Source organism: Schistocerca nitens, chromosome 5, assembly GCF_023898315.1.
Source record: "Schistocerca nitens isolate TAMUIC-IGC-003100 chromosome 5, iqSchNite1.1, whole genome shotgun sequence".
NCBI classification, from domain to species: domain Eukaryota; kingdom Metazoa; phylum Arthropoda; class Insecta; order Orthoptera; family Acrididae; genus Schistocerca; species Schistocerca nitens.
In genome coordinates, this window is record NC_064618.1 from 282,546,813 (window position 1) to 282,565,471 (window position 18,659).

At 40.9% G+C, this 18,659-nt stretch overlaps 1 protein-coding gene across 1 annotated transcript in view; it reads right to left on the reverse strand.

Moving 5' to 3' along the window:
• The window catches only part of LOC126260392 (carboxypeptidase B-like), a 131,779-nt gene that overhangs the window by 100,371 nt on the left and 12,749 nt on the right, over window positions 1–18,659 (reverse strand). Inside the window, exons 2-3 of the mRNA XM_049957720.1 lie at window positions 7,102–7,207; window positions 3,904–4,200 (exon numbers count right to left, since the gene is read on the reverse strand). Coding sequence (XP_049813677.1) covers window positions 3,904–4,200; window positions 7,102–7,207 — 403 coding nt within the window. The remainder of the gene's footprint in view (window positions 1–3,903; window positions 4,201–7,101; window positions 7,208–18,659) is intronic.

Consider the following 18,659-nt stretch of genomic DNA (forward strand, 5'->3'; position numbering starts at 1 on the left):
GCACAGACCAAGATTGATGTTTTAAGCATATTCTTGCTTCCCACTGTTGAAGAGCAATTCGGGGATGTGCGATTGCATCTTTCACACGAACGAGCACCTTTTCATAATGCACGGCCTGTGGCGGAGTGGTTACACGACAATATTCCTGTAATGGACTGCCGGCCGCGGTGGTCTAGCGGTTCTGGCGCTGCAGTCCGGAACCGCGGGACTGCTACGGTCGCAGGTTCGAATCCTGCCTCGGGCATGGGTGTGTGTGATGTCCTTAGGTTAGTTAGGTTTAAGTAGTTCTAAGTTCTAGGGGACTTATGACCTAAGATGTTGAGTCCCATAGTGCTCAGAGCCATTTGAACCATTTGTAATGGACTGGCCTGCACAGAGTCCTGACCTGAATCCTGCAGAACACCTTTGGGATGTTTTGGAAAGCCGATTTCGTGCCAGTCCTCACCGACCGACATGATACCTCTCCTCAGTGCAGCACATCGTGAAGAATGGGCTGCCATTCCCCAACAATCCTTCCAGCCCTTGACTGAACGTATGCCTGCGAAAGTGGAAGCTGTCATCAAGGTCAATGGTGAACCAACACCATACTGAATTCCAGCATTACCGATGGAGGGCGCCACGAGCTTGTAAGTCTTTTCAGCCAGGTATCCAGATACTTTTGATCACACAGTGTAATTCCGAGTGCGTAAAAGTGTGAAAATATTTAACTGAACTTTTGATTGCATTAATTACTAACGTGATCAAAATATTGAGTTAAATCTCACTTTCAATATGAGAGATACGGTGCTACTGAAATTTCTCCATGTGATCTCAAAGTCAAGTAACTGCAGAATATAATGGTTCGAATTTGCTTAATTTAGCTTAAGGTATTATTACAAAGCATGTTATGTGTGTTATTCCCAAACGTGTACGAAAAATGCATCTTAAAGTGTTGTTGAAAGTCATAACAGATTTAGGGCCCCACAGCCCAGGCACTGTGTTTCTCAGCAATTAATCAATTTTCATTAAAGAGTACTGTGTTTATTAAAATCATCAGCTAGTAAATGTTGCAGTCTGGTAATATTTCTTACTTTATGTACGATTAATGATACTGAAGTTTACAGAGGTGATGAATGATTGATGTTGTTGGCATGTTCTTGTAAGGTTCCAGAAGTTAAGAGCTTATATTTAATTTCTGAGTTTTAAAAATGTCGTGACCAGAAGAAGTTACTTGTGTCCAGCGACAACTGTGAGTTCTTTGATTGCTCTGGGAGAAGGCTCATCAAACTAGAGCACGTGAAATATTAGTTCACTTTATTATATAAATGAATAAAAGATTTGATTAACTTTGACACATTCTGTTGCCACAGGAGTACTTGATAATTACAACTGACATTGACTGGTAAAGCATCACTTCAAGCGCTTAATAACAAACAGTTCTCCTGAGTTAATAAATGCTACATTCACGAAGTACATGTCATCAGAAACTTTTACTGTCACTGTCCTACTCGATGATATCGACTGCTAAGGTTGGGGTCTCGAACTGGAGCGGAGCTCTTGCTAGTTGGACACTACGCTGACCTCAGCGTGAAGGCGCTGCTATGCTGAGGGGGGTGGGGGGGGGGCATAAGCAATGCCTCCCATACGTCGTTGCAGAATACAGCGAGCCATCGCTAATAAAATCTGGGGTATCAATTCGCGTTGGCGTGGCATTATGATCTCAGGAATATGTCACAAATAAGTTATTAACAATTTCTTTGAATTATGTGTCCGATTTTGCCTGGCGTTTTTTTCGTTTATTTGTTCACATACTGTTATTATTACATGAGGAATTTAGATTCGAATTCTGTTTATTGGTTCGGTCTCTCCTTTTAATACAATGTTTTGTCAGGAAAAGAAGTCTGATAACTTTGATCCTTCAGAAACACCATCACGATTAATCAGTTCTGTTTATTGGTTCGCTCGCTCTTTTTAATACAATGTTTTGTCAGGAAACAAAGTCCGATACCTTTGATCCTTCAGAAACACCATCAATCAATCCTGTAAAAGGAGGAAAACTAATTTTGCATATAGTGCAGTAGTAGAGTGTGTTATGTGTACCATTACCGTGATGGAGCTGTGTTGTACGTCGATGCTGGCTTACTTTTCCTCCATTACAAAGGGAACTGTTGTAAGGTGTCAGGCAAATCCAACACCTTCCATGAAACCCTGACATGATAGCAAATCCGGCAGTATGTCACATAGCTCCGAATAAATCCTGGCATTAAATTAACCAAAGTAATATGATCAACAAGTGAGCAAATGGAATACCACAGACTAACACAAGAATGCCTAAATGCATGTAATACCTTCCCACCGTGAAACAGACGCAGTTCCGAGGGGAGAAACGTGAACAGAGGCCGAGAGCAGAGCCGTGTAGGCTAGAAGGCCCTACGATACGGGAGGACACCCACATCGCCGGCCGATCGCCGGGAGGTCCACCGCCCAGCCCATGTTAAAAGATAGAGCCCTCCAGAAGAACACTATAGATCTTACGATAACACTAAAAGGGCCACACCAGCTGCAAGTCTTAGCGTGAGACTATACGCATCTCTGTTATGTAGCAAACATTAAGAAACATTGCCCCACCACTAAAAGTATAACGTTTCTCATTGGATAGACAGAATTTTTGTAGGTAGAGCTTAAGGTTAACATTGAGACGCTGATTGGTCAGTTGAAAACACAGCCAGATACCTTTTTCTTGAACCAACTTCGGTAAATTGTAGTAAGGAGAAGTTCGAGAGGGTTGCTACCGAGACGGTGAGGTGTGTGGAGCTGCGCTGCCCGCCGCCGCTGATGCTGCCTAACCACCGACAAGGTATTGAACGCACGCAATGCCGAATAAGAACACATAAGGCTTCACTCAGAACTGCAGAAGTCTCTTCTGTTACATCCCCTTTTTGCGTAATACTAGTGTCGATCGTCAATTAAATTTCGTGGTATTCACATTTGCTACTTAAAGTTAAAATCTGACACCGGATGATTTTTCTGTTATATAATTATTGAGAAGCCATATCCGCCACTGTAATTTATGACAAGTTAAATAGGTAATTAAAGATACGTGAGGGTCACTGTAGACCATTTTTGATAGTTTTCTCTTTTATTAAACTTAATTTAAACCTAGAGTATAGATGTGATATGGCGTAGGTCATCCTTCAATCCATTGTAGAACTTGGAAACCCATTCAGGGAATGTTCGTTCACATTTTTGTTGAACGCAGTTGGTTTTTATCATCTTGTATTAAAATAATTCCCTTTATCAACAGTACAATTTATAAACAATGTTTTGTGAGTAGAATAAAAATTCCAGTGGTAAACGTAACTGCTTTTTCGACGTTATATTACCAGCTAACTAAAAATAGGAAAGCCTTGAACCCCTTCCACTAAATTTAGTTAGTATTAAGATTCTTTTACAGGGAGTGCAGTGGAGCTGACGCTGAAATCATTAAGTAATTGATTATATCATCACTAGTCTCACTGAACTCTTCTGAACTCTACAAGTCATGTGTGGTCTGGCGTCTCCTTACCAGCAACAGGTCCCAGGTTCAAAGTAGTCAATTCCGTAAAAAAACACGCTCAGAGCGTTGTTGCGCGAAAGTGGTAGGGAGACACGACTTAGAACAAACAAACACCATGCAGAATGTTAGACTGTACGTCGATGATTCCTGTGGTCAAAAGGGTACTGAGACATAGGTTTCAGATCAAAAAATGAAGGTGGTAAAAACATTTATCTGATCATTTTATGATAGGTGTTTGCTCAGATGGAAGACAGCTTATAATGGCCTTGACGTTGAGTAACTCAACAAGTAAATAATCAAACAGGAATATAGTATCTAGATAGGTAACAGTCTTACGGTAGATTCTGAGATATCCAAGTATTCATTACCTTTGTGAGAGAGTACTCGTAGCCATCAGGATTGAGCACAGGGATGATGTGCCAGTCGACGCTGTCTGTGAGCGAACTCGCCGTTGCGTTCTCGACCAGCTGGTTGATGACGTAGAGGGCGGCAGCTGGTGCGATCCATTCCCTGGCGTGGATGCCCGCGTCGATCAGGATGACTGGCCTCGTGCCGCCCCCTCCAGAGGATATCTGGATGATATCCAGAGGGCGACCCTCGGATGTGTTTCCGATTCTCTGCACAGTCACTGTACGGGGATAGCTTGATTCCAACTGCGACAAGTACTTCCGAATCTGTAAAAGCGAAGTGAGAATGTTACGCATTTCATACTTAGTCGCCTTAGGGACATCCGGGGAATGCCATACTGGTGTCTCCTGTGGAGTACAGATGGTAAAGTACAGATGCTGTGCCGTTGCCTCCCTATGACCTGTTACGACTTATAAAGTGCATATTTGTAGCGTACAGCAACCTGTGATGAGTGCTTCTATAGTGTATTGTTGTGAAATTATGGATGACTATTTACTCAATGACAGGAAGATGGTGAAACATATTGCCATCATACAGTGCACCACAAAGTTGTTAGACTATCCCTTTCAAGTAGTACTAAGAGGTCAGACAGGATAAGCGTCTCACACTGGACGGGCGGATTGCCATCAACAGTGTCACGTGCTCGCACTATGACTCACCGAATAGAGATTCAATATTTAACTTAGAACATTGACACAGAGCAGGTTATGGGGAGATTCCCTAGTCTTGTCCGTCTGCTTAGCTGAGTGGTTACGTGCTTGCCTACCGTCCAGCGGGCCCGGGTTCGATTCGCAGCCTGGTTGGAGATTTTCTCCGCTCGTGGACAGGGTGTTGTGTTGTCCTCATCATCATTTCATCCTCATCACCGGCACGCGAGTTGCCCAATGTGGGGTTGACTGTAATAAAACTCACACTCGGCGGCCGAACTTCCCCGGATGGGCCTCCCGGTCGGCAATGCCATACGATCATTTCATTTTTTCCCTACTCTTGTTCACTTATTACACTGGAACATGTAAGGATGAAGCAGATGGTCTTATAAGTGAAGGTGATGGTTGTGTGATTTAATCTCCGCGCCCAGCTGGTTTCCACGAGTAGTTTTGATTTACTGTGGGCTTTCTTTTTGATGGTTCGTAGGTGAAGTTTTTAATGGAGTTTTAGTCCATGATATTTTAATGTTTCAGTTGCGTGGATTAGACAGTTGTGCATTGTAAGTTAAAGGTCTGTAGGGTGATTTTTCCTATAATTATCTCCTGGGATTTTGCAAGAGTGATGGAAGGGTACCACTCTTTGCACCTAGGAGTAAAGTTGTTGAGATACATTTTGTCGCATTGTTGGTATGAATACAATAGGTCCGAAGCAGTAACCTAATAAATCATTGGTAGGTGACATTAGAAAACTTGCAAAATCAACATGGATGCATATGTATGTACGGAATGCACTGTGACAACACGCGTCAAATCGCTAACTATGATAAAAATCCTTTCATTACAATTAGTATTATAATATTTTCATTCGAGTAGTCTGCATATCTGTTATATTACAGAAATAATCTATTTTCCAATTGTTCGCCAGGATTTGAATCAGTATATTCGGGTAAGGAGTTGCAGTGGACACGAGAAAAGTTTAAATCAAACGGGTACTCTAAATGAGGATCAGATTTCATTCTATCTGATTTTATTCTTTTCCAGCTGTTGTTACATCGACGGTTAAAAACTTAGAGACAGGGAACTGACTTTTACATGCGTGTTACACTCCTCCATATCGAATCGGAGTCGCGTTCTATACGCTGGATTGTCGCTGAGTCCCTGAGTCCCTACATTCCAATGTAGGAATACGAAATGTGTTCAGTTGGATGCACCTAAGGAGCACCTCTCTGTGATTCAGAATGCTAGAGAGTGTAGTTTAATTCAGGTTAGAGGGTGAGGCTCGGGTCTGATGCATAGATTTCGGGTAGAAATAAGGAAGATTAGAGTTTAACGTCCCGTCGACATCGAGGTGATTACTGACGCAGCGGAAGGTACAATCAAGGGAGAGTGGGGAAGGGACTCGGTGGTGTCCTTTAAAAGGAACCATCCCAGCATTTGCGTTAAGTGATTTAGAGAAATCACGGAAAACCTAATTCAGGCTGACCGAACGGGGATTTGAACTGTCGTCCTCCAGAATGTGACCCCAGTGTGCTAAACACTGTGCTACCTCACTTGGTAGATTTGGATAGAGACTGAACCAGTATGAATAGCGAGCGGCGACTGGGTCGACCAGGTACGTGCATCGTAACTGACAACGAATGGCATACACCACGTGTGTGAGGACGATCCGGATTCTTTCGCTTAGTTCGTAACGATCTCGGCATCTCATGGGAAACACAAGCATTACCGTTCAAGAGAAATTCAGCGAGTAATTCATCCCAACTTCCAAATAGGCGAAGAATGACTGGCATTGCTATTATGTCTGACGCACCTCACGCAACATGAGCCTTGAATGATGACACATCTTTATGAGGTGAGTATTCCATGACACTTGAGAAGAAGCAATCATCCTTAGTATCAAAACAATGCACCAGAAATGATTGATTATTGATTATAGTCTCGAAGTGGAATTGTTGGAAATGATCTCATCTTACCACAGTAGACATAATGTTTCTGTATGATAATGACCACCACATTCAACCACGATCACACATCAGCTATTATGGCGCTTCTAATGAGAGTTGTTGGACTGACTCTCAGTTTCAGCATATTCAGTGTCATTATCAATGTCACGTGCACATAAAGCTGTTTTACTCTCTAACATGACGTGGCAACGTAAACTACGTGGAAATATCTCCACACAGGAATCGGTGCCTTGCTGTGACGATGAACTGTAGATTGGAAACCATTGTAACTATGCTGAAGTGTTAGCCATACTACAACGATGCTGAAAATAATCATCTCAGACGCCTCGCTCTGTGAAATCTCATAATATTTATTTGTGATTCAAACTTACAAAACCAGAAACAATGTAGTTTCGGTAAAAGGCACGTAGGATCCCGTAGCAGTTCCAAGAAAACAAAAGAAATATCAAAGGGTTTCCCCAGTTTGGGGTTTCCAGTTTGTAATACATTTGGTATTTTCATCGTTTGGCTGTCGTATGGGACCATCCAATGTATTCTTAACTTTGGCGATACTCACATCATTGTAGCGTTGGTACTTGGTGAATAAAATGCGAGTCTCGTCTTTGCTGTTGATGGGTTTCATCTGCGTCTGATTTTGCTCCTTCTCCAAGACCCTGGAAATCGGCATGGATATTATTTGCACGGCATATAAACGATTCTGTTTATAATATAATGCATCTTTATCTTAATACAAATATTACTAACACACGAAAATTACAACAAAAGACATTATCAGATTTTTGTTTTAGCTATCCTTTGTGGTCATATAACTGTCGTTTTCTCAGAATGGGCTCTTTTCCGCTCGTCAGACAAACCTATTCCGGCCACGTTGGGCTTTTATGCCAGGTCAATGTACCGGGCGTGAATTTTTAGCCTAAAAATGTTTCTGACTAGTATTGATTGTTCTTCTTGCTTGCTTCAGAATTTATTTTACTGCATCGATCCATTTCATTGTTTCCATTAAGCATTACTGCGTCTTTTGTAGACTTTCATAGCCTTCATAGGTAATGTGGTTGTATACATTCTTTTAATATGTCAATAGAATATTAAGATGCGTTTTTCCATATCTTACTATATTTTACTGTTGTTTGTTGTTGCTGTTGTGGTCTTCAGTCCTGAGACTGGTTTGATGCAGCTCTCCATGCTACTCTATCCTGTGCAAGCTTCTTCATCTCCCAGTACCTACTGCAGCCTACATCCTTCTGAATCTGCTTAGTGTATTCATCTCTTGGTCTCCCTCTACGATTTTTACCCTCCACGCTGCCCTCCAATGCTAAATTTGTGATCCCTTGATGCCTCAAAACATGTCCTACCAACCGATCCCTTCTTCTAGTCAAGTTGTGCCACAAACTTCTCTTCTCCACAATCCTATTCAATACCTCCTCATTAGTTACGTAATCTACCCACCTTATCTTCAGCATTCTTCTGTAGCACCACATTTCTAAAGCATCTATTCTCTTCTTGTCCAAACTGGTTATTGTCCATGTTTCACTTCCATACATGGCTACACTCCATACAAATACTTTCAGAAACGACTTCCTGACACTTAAATCTATACTCGATGTTAACGAATTTCTCTTCTTCAGAAACGATTTCCTTGCCATTGCGAGTCTATATTTTATATCCTCTCTACTTCGACCATCATCAGTTATTTTGCTCCCTAAATAGCAAAACTCCTTTACTACTTTAAGTGTCTCATTTCCTAATCTAATCCCCTCAGCATCACCCGATTTAATTTGACTACATTCCATTATCCTCGTTTTGCTTTTGTTGATGTTCATCTTATATCCTCCTTTCAGGACACTGTCCATTCCATTCAACTGCTCTTCCAAGTCCTTTGCTGTCTCTGACAGAATTACAATGTCATCGGCGAACCTCAAAGTTTTTATTTCTTCTCCATGGATTTTAATGCCTACTCCGAATTTTTCTTTTGTTTCCTTCACTGCTTGCTCAATATACAGATTGAATAACATCGGGGAGAGGCTACAACCCTGTCTCACTCCTTTCCCAACCACTGCTTCCCTTTCATGCCCCTCGACTCTTATAACTGCCATCTGGTTTCTGTACAAATTGTAAATAGCCTTTCGCTCCCTGTATTTTACCCCTGCCACCTTCAGAATTTGAAAGAGAGTATTCCAGTTAACGTTGTCAAAAGCTTTCTCTAAGTCTACAAATGCTAGAAACGTAGGTTTGCCTTTCCTTAATCTCTCTTCTAAGATAAGTCGCAGGATCAGTATTGCCTCACGTGTTCCAACATTTCTACGGAATCCAAACTGATCTTCCCCGAGGTCCGCTTCTACCAGTTTTTCCATTCGTCTGTAAAGAATTCGCGTTAGTATTTTGCAGCTGTGACTTATTAAACTGATAGTTCGGTAATTTTCACATCAGTCAACGCCTGCTTTCTTTGGGATTGGAATTATTATATTCTTCTTGAAGTCTGTGGGTATTTCGCCTGTCTCATACATCTTGCTCACCAGATGGTAGAGTTTTGTCATGACTGGCTCTCCCAAGGCCATCAGTAGTTCTAATGGAATGTTGTCTACTCCCGGGGCCTTGTTTCGACTCAGGTCTTTCAGTGCTCTGTCAAACTCTTCACGCAGTATCTTATCTCCCATTTCATCTTCATCTACATCCTCTTCCATTTCCATAATATTGTCCTCAAGAACATCGCCCTTGTATAAACCCTCTATATACTCCTTCCACCTTTCTGCCTTCCCTTCTTTGCTTAGAACTGGGTTGCCATCTGAGCTCTTGATATTCATACGAGTGGTTCTCTTCTCTCCAAAGGTCTCTTTTATTTTCCTGTGGGCAGTATCTATCTTACCCCTAGTGAGACAAGCCTCTACATCCTTACATTTGTCCTCTAGCCATCCTTGCTTAGCCATTTTGCACTTCCTGTCGATCTCATTTTTGAGACGTTTGTATTCCTTTTTGCCTGCTTCATTTACTGCATTTTTATATTTTCTCCTTTCATCAATTAAATTCAATATTTCTTCTGTTACCCAAGGATTTCTATTAGCCCTCGTCTTTTTACCTACTTGATCCTCTGCTGCCTTCACTACTTCATCCCTCAGAGCTACCCAATCTTCTTCTACTGTATTTCTTTCCCCCATTCCTGTCAATTGTTCCCTTATGCTCTCCCTGAAACTCTCTACAACCTCTGGTTCTTTCAGTTTATCCAGGTCCCACCTCCTTAAATTCCCACCTTTTTGCAGTTTCTTCAGTTTCAATCTGCAGTTCATAACCAATAGATTGTGGTCAGAATCTACATCTGACCCTGGAAATGTCTTACAATTTAAAACCTGGTTCCTAAATCTCTTTCTTACCATTATATAATCTATCTGATACCTTTTAGTATCTCCAGGATTCTTCCAGGTATACAACCTTCTTTTATGATTCTTGAACCAAGTGTTAGCTATGATTAAGTTATGCTCTGTGCAAAATTCTACCAGGCGGCTTCCTCTTTCATTTCTTCCCCCCAATCCATATTCACCTACTATGTTTCCTTTTCTCCCATTTCCTACTGACGAATTCCAGTCACCCATGACTATTAAATTTTCGTCCCCCTTCACTACCTGAATAATTTCTTTTATCTCGTCATACATTTCATCAATTTCTTCATCATCTGCAGAGCTAGTTGGCATATAAACTTGTACTACTGTAGTAGGCATGGGCTTTGTGTCTATCTTGGCCACAATAATGCGTTCACTATGCTGTTTGTAGTAGCTAATCCGCATTCCTATTTTTTTTATTCATTATTAAACCTACTCCTGCATTACCCCTATTTGATTTTGTATTTATAACCCTGTAATCACCTGACCAAAAGTCTTCTTCCTCCTGCTACCGAACTTCACTAATTCCCACTATATCTAACTTTAACCTATCCATTTCCCTTTTTAAATTTTCTAACCTACCTGCCCGATTAAGGGATCTGACATTCCACGCTCCGATCCGTAGAATGCCAGTTTTCTTTCTCCTGATAACGACGTCCTCTTGTATGGTCCCCGCCCGGAGATCGGAATGGGGGACTATTTTACCTCCGGAATATTTTACCCAAGAGGACGCCATCATCATTTAATCATACAGTAAATCTGCATGTCCTCGGGAAAAATTACGGCTGTAGTTTCCCCTTGCTTTCAGCCGTTTGCGGTACCAGCACAGCAAGGCCGTTTTGGTTAATGTCACAAGGCCAGATCAGTCAATCATCCAGACTGTTGCCCCTGCAACTACTGAAAAGGCTGCTGCCCCCCTTCAGGAACCACATGTTTGTCTGGCCTCTCAACAGATACACCTCCGTTGTGGTTGCACTTACGGTACGGCCATCTGTATCGCTGAGGCATGCAAGCCTCCCCACCAACGGCAAGGTCCATGGTTCATGGGGGGGGGGGGGGGGAATATTTTACTACACTTCTCAATTTATATATTTGCTCTTATACTGTATATTCCTACTTCAGTGCTAAAATTTTCCAGTTAACTTTTCGTTATCTCTATTGGATTTCTTCAGTGTTTCTTTTTATGTTTAAAATGAGTCTTTCAGTCCAATACTCTCACTTGATGACTATGTTGTAGTGGTTGAATTTTGTAAATTTTGAAATACATCTTTGTTAGAGAAGTATTTTGTAAGTCTGAAGGCTGTTTCCATTATGTGGAAAAGAATTTGGTAACCAATCTTTTACAGGTCAATCTCCTGTATGGTTTCACCTATATATTTGAACTGAGAAAAGTCTCACGATTTTCCCATATTTAGTTTTTAGAATTTTGTTGTTTTAAATGACATTTTGAGACCTACAGTTTCTACTGTTTCTTTAAATATTTTTTTTTGTTTTTGTTTTTGAGTTGTTTTATTGTTCTAACGTAGAGTCACTAGGTTGTCTGCAAAAGCTACGTAGTCTACCGTAATGTTGGTTCTTCCTAATTTTGTTGGTTCGTCAAATTGAAGCTCCGATTTTAGTTTTCGGAACCTTTTGATAACTTTTTCTGATACGTAGTTTGAATGTAATGGAGAGAGTCCATCATCTTGTCAAATCTTCCAAAATCTCTCCCCGAATTCTACCTTATATTCTGTACGGTTTAGTATGTCACTAATATGAGCAGTGTTCTTGAGATCGAGTCTTTCAGAATATGGCAAAAGAATTTTACAACCAACAAAGTTCTAAGATCTTTTTAGAAGTCATCTTATTATGAATTTTTTAATGTCTGCCAATTAATTTCAGAATTAAAATTCGTTCTGGTAAGAACGGCCTGAAAAGGAAAAATAAACTCCATACGAACAGGCCTCGGAAGACCCAACGGCACCGACCGACCGCCGTGCCATCAACGGCCGACAGGCGTCATTGGATATGGATTAGAGTGGCATGTGGTCAGCACATCGCTCTCCCGGCCGTTGTCAGTTTTTGTGACCGGAGCCGCTACTTCTCGATCAAGAAGCTCCTCAACTGACCTCACAAGGGCTGAGAGTGCCCTGCTTGCCAACATCACTCGACAGAGCAGGTCAGTGACACAGCCAGGTGCTAGCCAAGACCGACAGCGCTTAATTCCGGTGATCTGACGGGAACTGGTGACACCACTGCGGCGAGCCCGTTGGCTTCAGGTCTGAAATTCTCACAGTTTTGAATCTCTTTTGGTATAATGCAAAACATTTGTCCTTTACTGCTGGTTGTTGGTTTTTCGTTTTATGATACTTTCCACATCTTTCTAAGATTTTCTTAGCCCTCTTTACCATACTGTAAAAATACAAGTTTCTTTCAACTTTTATGCACACTTTTTGGGTCCAATATATATACCATATGTACTTCTCCATGATATGTGCAGGTAAATATAACTTCCAGTCTTCCCACACCAAATTAGTTCTGCAGTCCCTTTTTCCACCAAATGGTGTTCCTTAATTCTGGGCTCCTGATTGTCTTCCCACGTTTTCTCTACCATAGCCAAAATCAGATCTTCCTTTTTGATGTTTCTCAAGATTTTTGGATCCTCTCTTTCGTGCTTTACATCTGTCATGTAAAACAAACGTATTTCTCCCTGATCTGATTCACTCTGCTCCCCTTGTTCCATTCCTAATGCCAACTGTAACAATGTTTCTGCCACCACACTTTCCTTGCCAGGACGAAATGTATATCAAATAAGAATTCCTGAAGAGCAATGGCCCATCTGGTGTGTCTACCATGTGTCAGTTTGCAATTCTTAATAAAAGACAGTGCCTTGTGATCTGTATATGTTTCCCTATCAAATAGCACTGGAACTTTTTCAAGCCCTACAAAACTGCTAATGGTCCTGTTTCAGTAACTGTATAGTTATGTTCAGACTTTGTTAACATTCTCCTAGCAACACTAACTGATCTCTGTTCTGCACCATTCTCAGTCTGAATTACTTGGAATAGATGTGCTCCAATTCCAAAATCGGAACTGTTAGCAGATACACAAAACTCTTTATCTAGCCTTAGTGAAACAGTATTCCATCTTTACAGAGAGCCCGCTCAATATTATCAAGTTCCTTCTGACATCGTTCTGTCCATGACCAAGTACAGACTAGATAACTTACTAGCTATTCTGCAACAATTCCTCTAAAGTTCTTAGATCTTAGATTCTGTTATCTTATTGGGTACCCTAGCGTCCAATGTGACTTTAACTGAGCCATCATTTTTGGTAACTTAAACTAGTGGGCTACAGTAATGATTGGTTGATCTCTCTCCAATCTGTAAAGACAACGTCCTCTGTATTTCTCTATCAATGGCCTAGTTTTTTTACACATATGTTACATGTGCTTTCGCCTTAAAAGTTTTATTTGGCTTGACCTTAAATTTATAAGATTCTCCCTTCATTAAGCCTGGTCTATCAGAAAATACTTCTTTTCATTTTAACAACACATTATATAGCTCTCTTTTCCCATCTCTATCAATAACATTGATATTCTTTACTTTATACGTCATTTCATTTACTTTCCCTGAACCAATTTCACTCTGCTTCTGATTTTCTTTTCCCTGTGGAATACTTTCCTCTTTATCTACTTTCCACTGAACGCATCCACACATTACAGGGCTATTGCAAATGATTGAAGCGATTTCATAAATTCACTGTAGCTCCATTCATTGACATATGGTCACGACACACTACAGATACGTAGAAAAACTCATAAAGTTTTGTTCGGCTCAAGCCGCACTTCAGGTTTCTGCCGCCAGAGCGCTCGAGAGCGCAGTGAGACAAAATGGCGACAGGAGCCGAGAAAGCGTATGATGTGCTTGAAATGCACTCACATCAGTCAGTCATAACAGTGCAACGACAGTTCAGGACGAAGTTCAACAAAGATCCACCAACTGCTAACTCCATTCAGCGATGGTATGCGCAGTTTAAAGCTTCTGGATGCCTCTGTAAGGGGGAATCAACTGATCGGCCTGCAGTGTGCGAAGAAACGGTTGAACGCGTGCGGGCAAGTTTCACGCGTAGCCCGCGGAAGTCGACGAATAAAGCAAGCAGGGAGCTAAACGTACCACAGCCGACGGTTTGGAAAATCTTATGGAAAAGGCTAAAGCAGAAGCCTTACCGTTTACAATTGCTACAAGCCCTGACACCCGATGACAAAGTCAAACGCTTTGAATTTTCGGCGCGGTTGCAACAGCTCATGAAGAGGATGCGTTCAGTGCAAAACTTGTTTTCAGTGATGAAGCAACATTTTTTCTTAATGGTGAAGTGAACAGACACAATGTGCGAATCTGGGCGGTAGAGAATCCTCACGCATTCGTGCAGCAAATTCGCAGTTCACCAAAAGTTAACGTGTTTTGTGCAATCTCACGGTTTAAAGTTTACGGCCCCTTTTTCTTCTGCAAAAAAAACGTTACAGGACACATGTATCTGGACATGTTGGAAAATTGGCTCATGCCACAACTGGAGACCGACAGCGCCGACTTCATCTTTCAACAGGATGGTGCTCCACCGCACTTCCATCATGATGTTCGGCATTTCTTAAACAGGAGATTGGAAAACCGATGGATCGGTCGTGGTGGAGATCATGATCAGCAATTCATGTCATGGCCTCCACGCTCTCCCGACTTAACCCCATGCGATTTCTTTCTGTGGGGTTATGTGAAAGATTCAGTGTTTAAACCTCCTCTACCAAGAAACGTGCCAGAACTGCGAGCTCGCATCAACGATGCTTTCGAACTCATTGATGGGGACATGCTGCGCCAAGTGTGGAAGGAACTTGATTATCGGCTTGATGTCTGCCGAATCACTAAAGGGGCACATATCGAACATTTGTGAATGTCTAAAAAAGCTTTTTGAGTTTTTGTATGTGTGTGCAAAGCATTGTGAAAATATCTCAAATAATAAAGTTATTGTAGAGCTGTGAAATCGCTTCAATCATTTGAAATAACCCTGTACTTTTAGGTAGTACATATCCTGTACATTCCCTTTGCGATATATTGGTTTGGAGAGAGATATATGCAGTAATTACCAGTAAACTGCATCACAATTTTCTGCCCATAAATGTGTGCAGGTATAGATGCAGTCCAAAACATTAGGTAAATGTTAACCTCGTAGTTTTGGTGAGCAGCTTGGTAATTTACCTTTTCTCCCCATTGATGTACAACAATGCCTACGTGGCTGCAGCGGCTGTTTTCTCTTCGTAAATATCTTTTGTCTCCGAATGTTGCCATTTAAAAATGCAAGCTCTTGTCGCATCGGGAAAAGGAAATCAAGAGACAACACAGTAGCAGAATGAAAACTTGTTACTTCTGCATATTAGAACTTTTCCTTAACAAAACACTGAGATTCAATTACATGTGTCATTTTCACACCTACTCAGAAGACTGTAAGACACCGAGATCGGTGAAAAAAAAGTGAGGTACATAAAATACGTGCTATTTGTTTTCTTCGATTTTCAGTTTTCTGTCAGCACGGACCTAATCGTACATTCCTATGCTATCTTTGCCATATGGATATGGCGCGATTATTTATTAATATGTGTAGGTCATTTAAAGAACCTACACAGGGACTAGCCATGTTACCAAATTCAATTTCTCTCTGCATACCGTTTACCGTTGAGGTGATACTAGATACTAACTAAATTCATAACTGCTGTGTGGTGCAGCAACAAATCTGTCCCTGTTATGAGTCCGATACAAAGATTTGGGACCACCATCTCACCAACCTCCAATAAAATTCCTTGAACATTTACAACTAATAACGGTTGATTCTTTATTTTCTGACTTTTTGCTCCTACTGCACCCCTTTACTGGCAATTGGTCATAGCTGTTTGGTCATAGCTTATTTAGTCTGCTAAAGCACATAACACGCTACCTGTATTAACAATTTTAATTACTTCAGTTCCATCAGTTTCCACATCTACAACTGGTTGGTATTCCTCTTTATTGTCTATTTCATTGTCTTCAAAAAAAAAAAAAAACTTCTCTAATTTCCCCAGGACTTTGCCTGTCAACCTCTTCATTGTCAATGGTCCACCACTTAACTGGGCTAGTGTTTGGACCTCACACAAACTCCTTTCTAGTCTTCTCTTCCTTAGTCTCCCCTTTTGTGGTTTCTTCCAGTCCTGTCATCATTGCGTCTTTCATTTTGTTCTTGAAATCGCCTTTTATTGTGATTGTTATTACCACTTGCTTCCAGCCTCCTCTACCATGTTTGTTGAACCCACTGCCATGCCTCTCCTCGCCTCCCCTTTCTGATTTCTGTTATGTTCCTTCTGCTCGTTATGGTTTCTGTTTTGTTCCCTCCAATTACCATTAACTGTCAGTCTCCAAATTACTCCTCTCCAGCCATTACTGGACATTTCCCCCTTTCAAATTGCATCCAGCTAGTCGAAAACTTGTAAAATATCTTCTGTTTTCTTTTTAGATATCCCTATTAATTTTTCCTGAATATTCACTGGTAGCTTGACCAATACTACAACAATAAGGTCTTCCTGACTAAGTGGGTTATCTGAATACAAGTTCTTCTCGCAGAAACTTTGAAAATAATCTTTATAGCTGTCACACCCAATGCTAAGAAATTTCCCCCCTGGAAGATGGTATTTCTAACATTGCATTCAGTACTGTTAGAGCAGTACTACTCTAAGAATTTTTTAATAAATTGGTCATACGTCTGACGTGATTCGCCAGCTCTTATTCCCCATGACAGAGCATCTCCTTCCAGTCTACTTGTAACACATCCCATCTACTCCTCTCATCACATTTTTCTGGCAATAGATCTTGGATTTGTTACACAAAACATTAGGATTGAGTTCCCCTTTTGCCGAAAAATTTTGTAAAGTACAAACTTTGAAACAGTGGACTTCATTTGTATTTTTTCCACTATGATTTACTGTACGGCAACAATAGTTTGTAATTTTAAGTCTAATTTCTTTCAACCCTTTCAGCAAAGATATCATGCCTGTGTTAGTAAAATCACTGACCTATTTCTGAATACTAGCTGCATTTGTGAATAATTCTGTAGTATTTGTTTCTATTGAAGATATTCCACTAGATGAAGCTCCCTCTGTTTCGTCTACTTTTTTATTTAAACGTTGGAGATCTACACATTACATTTGTCGATCTCCTTACCAAAACTGTGATCTAAAATTTTAACATTCTGTTGTAATTCTTTAGTTCAAATGGTTCAAATGGCTCTGAGCACTATGGAACTTAACATCTGTGGTCATCAGTCCCCTAGAACTTAGAACTACTTAAACCTAACTAACCTAAGGACATCACACACATCCATGCCCGAGGCAGGATTCGAACCTCCGACCGTAGCAGTCGCGCGGTTCCGGACTGAGCGCCTAGAACCGCTAGACCACCGCGGCCGGCTAATTCTTTAGTAAATTTACTGTTATTTATACAGCTTCTTGCCCAGTGGCGACTCCTTCTTCAAACTTTGGAGCCACTGCCCGCTATTCCTTGATTATGTTCCCAATTTTTTCATCTGTAACTTTGAAATTGTGGTTATTGGCCCTAATACATTTATCCCACCTATGAGCTGTGTTCTTGTTCATTTCTTTTGTAATTTTAATCAGCTGATCTTTAGTATATCTAACACTTTCTCTATTCTCTTGTTAGTTGCTTTGAGTTTTTGGTTATTTTCTTCTAGTTTCTTGTTAGTTTCCCTAGCAGTTTCTTCTAATTTTTGGTAGTTGTTTCCATGTTTTGGTTTAGTTGTTTAGTTTCTTGAGCACTTTCCTATAGTTTATTCATCATAGCTGAAAACATGGCTTACATGTTAAACTCTCCACAATTAATTTTGTTAGGTTCATTTTATGTCGCTATATGCCTTAATCACTGTCTGAGTATCTGATTCAGCAGCATTTTCTGTGGTATCTAAAGTATTTATTAGGACTTCCTTCCCCTCGTTACCTACAATATCATTCACCTAACATAGGGCATTCTTTTAATTTTTCAAGCAGAAATACAGTTCATCATGCGTCCCTGACAAGTCTGCAGTCTCTTGAGCCATAACCTCGCTAATAACTGGTTCGCTCATTTTACTTTTAGTTGTCCTACTCCTTCTAAATGACATTAACTACTTACAGCACTATTCTATCACTTTAACTTACTTAGAAAATTGTATATTTTATTGAGTGCAGCAATGTTCCACTGCTTCGCCGTGCGTCGAAGCCCAGACCTCAGCTAGAGCGCCTCCTTGCACACCCCTTCTTTGCTGCTGTGCTGCACTGCGCTTAGTTTCTATCCACGCGATGCCGTCGCTTCGCGTTGTTTCCTACTGTAACGCCGCTTGCCTTGGCACGCTGGACATCACTACCTACTGTCTTCTGCTATGATCTCTTCTCGGCGCTCGTTCGCTATTCTCCCCTCCCGAAATGTTCGTACTCGTGACGCGAATTGTGTATTTTGATATGCCAAACTTATCACTTTACGTGACACACTTTCTGCATTACTTGAGTCACAAAGCTTTAATGTTACACATTGCGATCACTTCTAACTGTTTCTGTTCACTTTCCACATCTTTTCTCGTCGCATTTTTCATCGAAATTGCACTTTCTATTTTGCCCATAAATTTGCAATAAACAGTTTTTTTCCGTCGCAAGTTATTTCTCTACAGTAGTATTTCACTCACATGATGG